Source organism: Asterias rubens, chromosome 8 (genome assembly GCF_902459465.1).
Source record: "Asterias rubens chromosome 8, eAstRub1.3, whole genome shotgun sequence".
NCBI classification, from domain to species: Eukaryota; Metazoa; Echinodermata; class Asteroidea; order Forcipulatida; family Asteriidae; genus Asterias; species Asterias rubens.
Window position 1 is genome coordinate 2,962,498 of NC_047069.1, and position 6,352 is coordinate 2,968,849.

The 6,352-nt window shown below is 38.5% G+C and overlaps 1 protein-coding gene across 1 annotated transcript; it reads right to left on the reverse strand.

The window, feature by feature from the left end:
- Window positions 1-4,726: 4,726 nt before the first annotated feature.
- On the reverse strand, window positions 4,727-6,037 carry LOC117293493. The gene is made up of 2 exons (XM_033775839.1): window positions 5,747-6,037; window positions 4,727-5,023 (listed from the first exon to the last, which is right to left on the reverse strand). Exons 1-2 carry the CDS (start codon window positions 6,035-6,037, stop codon window positions 4,727-4,729), a joined length of 588 nt encoding a protein of 195 aa, XP_033631730.1.
- Window positions 6,038-6,352: the final 315 nt, after the last annotated feature.

Genomic DNA, 6,352 nt, shown 5'->3' on the forward strand with positions numbered 1-6,352 from the left:
AAGGCCCAAATTCTACTTCTCGATTTTGATGGCATATTGTTCTGTTTCTTGTATCAATTAGGCCATTAATTGGCCGAGGAGTTCAACATTTTCTTGAGCTTTTAAGCAGGTCCCTCCCCCCTATATGTTTGTCTAGTTTCACCCTTAAAGACCTGCTTAAACGAAAATATCAATTCATGAACTTTGAGGAATTTCATTAAAAAAAATGTTCAATCATTAAGTTAAGGATATTGAGTCACATGACTATAAATTTATTTTAATTGTGTAAAGAAACAATCATTTTGAATACTCTTATCCAACGCTTTTCTAAAAGATTTGTAAAAAGCTCTGTGACGTAATCACTTGTGTTCTGTTGAGTTGGGAGCACCGATTTGTATAGCTGCTTTGTTGCAGCGTAGAGGTATAACAAAGCAAACTCCAAGACCTGACGTCAAAGCATTGTCATATTAATTGTCATGTCACTCCAATACCTGACGTCAAAGCATTGTCATGTTAATTGTCATGAAGTGTTTTTAGTTTTTCAAAACCTTGAGGTTGGGGCCTGATATTTTAACCGATAGGTACGAAAAGTTCAGAAGTGTACACATATCAAAACTACATTGAAATGGTGAACAAATGCATTAAAAACAAGTTAAAATAGCATTTCCGTTAAAATGATTGCGCTCAAGTAGCTGTTTAAAGATGCTGGTAATCTAAGAGGCTCTACTGCTGCCTAAGTAGTAGAGGCTCATGTTCTGTTTCATCAATTATGCGTCTATAAATGGCCTAAGATTGCACCTCAGAGCATCTACATTAGAATGCACAATTTATCCCGGCCCTTAAATGGACCCCCCCAAACTCCAATCCACAAAAGGCTTTGGTTCTGCACATACTCTGACACATGATCTTTTTGGCCCAATCTCCCCCACCTCCCCCACCCCCCCCCCCAAAAAAAATAAATAAATAAGTAAAAAATAAATTAATTAAAAACTTCGCCCTGGATCCCCCCCTTGGCGATGATTGGTATTAAACGCCGTCTCAGCACTAAATATTCAACAATATTTGGGATACAAAGCTATAATTGAGTTGTTTTTCAAATAAAATAACCAACATCATAGCAAAATGCTTTACCAAATGGCTTACAATAGACCTTAAATCCCAACAATTGAAACTTCTGAGGAAGGCAAATCACCCCTTCAGACTCATCATATCACAGCAAAAAACAGGTCCAACAATTTAAATTGTGGACTAGCTTGAAATGCATAATTTTATTACTTTTAACCCTTTGGTGCACAGATTAATTTAAAAACAAAAACAAAACAAAGACGTGTTCAAACCATGTTTTTCTCAAAACGTTTCAATAGCACCCCCTGTTGAACATCACACCAAACGGAAGCTTAACGAGGGCAATAAATGTGGGGGTTTTAGTTTTTAAGTTATGACTGCTTATGAAAGATTATATTGACGTGTTTTGGTGGACGCATCGAAGGGTTAAATCATATCAGATGAATTGAAAGCGTCTAAAGATGTCCCTGAAAAGAAGATTGCACCAGAGAGTATCTACGACCTAAACATTTTCAGGGCCCTAAAGCAGGCCTCGGACCCCATGCCATAACTGCTATGACATAACAATGTCCCCCCCCCCATCTTTCAAGACAGATTGACACCCATGCAAAAAAAGGTCTCTTAAATTGAAACATTAAAAAAAAAAACTGTTGTGATAAACATGGTTAAATTATACTCCAGTTTTGGGTTTAAAGCGAACCCCCAGATGCCTCATATAGCATCACTGCTATGACTTCATGTATGGTGTCCCCCCCCCCCCATCTTTCAAGGTAGATTGACACCCAAGCATTAAAACATCTCTGCATTGAAACATTTCAAAAAACCTGTTGTGCTAAATGAGATTTAAGTTTGGGTTTAATTTTCATCCTATAGATTGTTTGTTAACTTTTTAATGGTATTCAAGATGAAGTGGTGCTGTCTCTTAGATTTCCCAACTGTGGTTTTTCCAGTCCAGATAAAATCAACAAATAAATAACACGTAATATAGGTACAGGGCTAATGATGTACAAACTGTGCACAGAGCTACTTGTTGTTATAGTCAAAGATCAAACAAATAACCATTTATAATGATCAATGGCCAGATTATCAGTTTATTGGAGTATGGCTATTGATAATGAACTTGGACTTTAAACACGAAAACAGTTTGAAGTATGTCTAGGTTTGTTGCTACTGTCAGAGCACATCCAGTGAATATTGTATACTTTGGATTAAAGTGTAGGCGCACTTTTTAAGAATACCGATTTAAAGATATCCCATGATTTCAGTTTGTTGTTTTGTTATAACATGCAAATTTAATATCTCTTACAATATGTCGGTGCTTATATCGATGCGAATTTAACATCTCTTATATTGTTGCGGTACCCGCTGCCAAAACATAGGATTTGAACTGCCTCTAGCTACCGGGCAACATTGGTAGTCTAGTTGGTAAGATACTGCTCTAGAATTGCAAATGTTGTGGGTTCGAATCCCATCCGAGTAACATGCCTGTGATGTTTTTTCACAGGACTCGGGAAAGTACTGACTACACAGTGCTAACACACATCGGTGTATGGGTAAAAAACCGAAATTAATGTTGTATTTTTTTTTTTTTTTTTTTGTCAAGCTGTAACATACATGTACATTGTAGAGTGCGTTCGATTAGCTTCCCTGGGTCGACCCCGCGGTGCTCACTCGGGTGAGCTCTTGACAAGAGCTCGACCCCGCGGCGCTCTCTCGGCAAGAGCAAATCAAAACGACCACTCACCCTCTCGTGTTGATGTCCATGCACCTTTGGCCAGCCCAGAGTGACCTATCCACAAGCAGGGCACTTGGGGCTGACCCGGGTGAACCCCTGGAATGACGTCAAAGCAATTCAAACGTACCGGGGCAGATCAAGGTCGACCCAGGGAAACTAATCGAACGCAGCCATTACAGGGACATTTCAGATTTGTTTTTTGCTTAGAAAACAGTTGCTGGCAGTGTCAGCACTATTTTATAATCCGTCAATGTACATCTACATGTAACTGGACAAACCTGTAGAACGAGAAGTGAAAAACGCTAATGCATTTTGCATTACATCTATTTATTAAAAAAAAGTTAATAAAACGCTCACCGAGTGATAAACTCAAAACGGGAAATTAGTTTTATTTATTTCTCATCAAATATGACATTTTAGAGAGTAATATTTCAAGGGATGTTTGTTACTATCATCTTCATTAGACTGTAAGTTTTATGTAAATCTGTGATCTTAGACGATTTTTGTTCTTACTTGCCTATAAGCATGACAAACAAACTGTAATAGGGTTCACACACAAAATGAAATAAAAAAGTTAGGCCCTATAATTTTCCAAACTCGTTTAAAATGTTGAACACACAAAGATGTATAATCGATAAGGGGTATCTTTTACAAGAAGGCTCACGTGAATTGTTTATAAAAATCTTTGTAAAGGCTGCCAAGGACTGCAATTAAATCGCTCGAGAACAGTCCGGGACTTGGAAACAACCATTTATAATAATCAGTTATCAATATTATAAGTTAATTGGAAAATGGCTGTTAGTAATGAACAATTTTGGACTTTAAATACGAAACTTGAGTTTTGAAGTACTTCTACATTTAGGTCTGTTATCAGCTACTGTACATGTTATTGCATCCAGTGATTATTGTGTACATTAGATAAAAGTAGCGCCTACGTGTACTCTTTGGAATACTGATCTAAATGTTTCCCTTGTTTTCAATATTATACATTTCTTTGCCTGATTTCAAATTTTATAAATAGTTTCATCATAATCCATTTAATTTAGCAAGAGTAGCGAGCTCCAGAGTTCCTTTTTCATTCTTGTTGCTTTCAATTATTTTGTTTTGGGAGGCATTAGAAACTCACATTGTAACATTTTGACACTCAGTTTTTCCCACCATGTTCAAAACATTGAGAGACCTGCCCCAGTGTATCGGGCATGGTCTACTGCAGGTTATATAGGGTGCTATGTACATCTATAGAGCAAGGACCAGCTTGCTCTATGGTACATCACATAGGTCTAATAGTTCAACAACTTAACATGCCTGTCTTACAAGCAGGCCAAAAAAGTACATTTACAAGTAAAAACAGTTCGTTTAAAAAAATATATATAAATATGTAATTATTTCAAAATTAATTGCAAGAACAACCCAAAAGCACATTAAAAACCTTAATTCAACAATGGTGGTCAGGCAGTCCAAAAAGAACGTATTACAAGTAAAACTGGTACATATAGAACAAAATTTTACATACCACAATAAAACCACAATAAAACCACAAAAGCAATTCCAAAAAGCTTGAAAGCTACATGAGAAAAAAGGCACTAAAAAGATTAAATAAAATAAAAAAAAAACTTAAATGCACAGCAAATGTATGGTACTCATCTGGAACAAATGAATATATGGCAAACTACGAATTTATGGCAAACTACGAATGATGTAGGGGATGGTGGACATTTTGTGTCTATCTGTTTGACACTTGGGCATGAGGAGACCAGACAGGGTACTAGACCTAAATTGTCTCCTAGAGATACTCTCTCGATATGGTGGTAGGAAGTCCCTGAATCTAGCTGAGTGAAGTAACTTCACACCAAACTTGTACACTAGGTCTTCATGCCTGGCTTTAAAGGGATTGGATACCAAGTGTAGCTGAACGACTTCACCGAGAGTCAAGTCATCAACATACTTTCAACGTCTGCAGCACCCTGCTGATGCGTCGTTTATCAAAACCAGGAACAAGATCGGACCCAATTTTGTGCCTTGAGGCACACCACACGAGATTCCCTGACTGGAGGAAAGGTGGCCATTGAGTTTGGTGTTCTGGGTCCGCTCAGCAAGGAAACTGCAGATGACAGGAATGATGGATCTCCTGACTCCAAGATCAATCAGTTTTCTAATCTCAACATTAAGGTTGACACAGTCAAATGCTTTAGTGAAATCGACAGTACACAGGTTGTCATAGTGACCTGGTTTATCAAGTCCTTTCTGAATAAAGTCAAGAATATCTATGAGGTTGTGCGAAGTGGAACTCCCTTTGACATTGCCGAACTGCTTGGAGTCCAACTTAGATGAAATGTCCGCTAGGATCCATTGAGCATGAAGGATTCAAAGATTCGAGCAAATATTGGTGTGAGTGATATCGGCTGGAGTTTATCAAGAGACGTGATGTTTTTCTCTTTTGGAATTGGTACCACAGTCGCAGTCTTCCAGACATTTGGGAAGACACCATCTTCTATTAGCAGTTGTTGAATAGATGAGCGAGAGGATTTGCTAGCTCATCTGCAAACTCCCTGATCAGTTTAATTGGTAGGTCGGACGGATGGCCAGCCTTGAATGGATTCAGTTTTCTTAGAGCTTGGAGCACTTGGGGGTGGTGACTCAGCTGGTAGATATGCTGGTAGCGATTCAAGCTTTAACGCAGGTAACTGGTTGCAGATATATACCGGCAAAATGGTCATTGATTGCTTCCGAGGTGGCCTTTGGGTCAATATCAGCACCAGGTATTGATGTAGGCTTGGCTTTGAAGTTGGAGAGCTTTTGGATTTGACTGTGCCATTTTCTAGGCTGACTGTCCTTCAGATGTTGGATTGAGTTTCTGTAGAAAAGACTCTTGGCTAGTCTAATTTCACGCTGGATTTTGTTGCGCAAGGAGCGCTATTCAGACATATTACCACAACTGTATGCACGTTGACGTTGCTTGAGTAATACTTTAATGCGATGGGTTATCCAAGGTTTGTCACTGCGCTTCCTGGTTGAGTTTACTATCGGAAAGTGTAAGTGGTAGGCGTCATTCAGTACATTCAGGAATTTATCAACCGATGCAGATGCTGTGTCACACTCAAGTGCATCATTCAAGTTATCCCAATTACGATTGACAATCCACTGGCCAAAGGATCGCACAGAAGAATCTCGAATCGGTCGCACACTGGTGTTTGGTTCTTCAGCTTTAGGGAGCTCACAAAGAGCAGATAATAAAATTGCTTCAAGTTTACACTCCATCAAGGAATCTTTGATCAAGTTCCATCTTCTCCTCATTGAACCCAAGTCTCGACACTCATGGGGTGACAGGTCTTTTTCTTCAGCCGCGCCACGCATCTGGAACTCTCTACCACTTAATCTTCGATCTTGTCTTTGTACCTCAAAATTCAAGTCTCTATCAAAACTTATCTTATGTCACAGGTTTTCAAGGATTAATTTAGTTGTGTCTGTTTTTCTTTGTGTTGTTTTTTTTTTTTTTTTTTTTTTTTGGTTTACTGCGCCTTGAACACCCAGCAGGGTGGATATGTGCGCATTACAAGTCTTATTATTATTATT

Coding starts and splice junctions, on each gene's coding strand:
- LOC117293493 (XM_033775839.1), bottom strand. CDS start 6,037: ATGGAGTGTAAACTTGAAGCAATTTTATTATCTGCTCTTTGTGAGCTC. Junction 5,024..5,746: donor GGATAACCCATCGCATTAAA/GTATTACTCAAG, acceptor GACTTTATTCAG/AAAGGACTTGATAAACCAGG.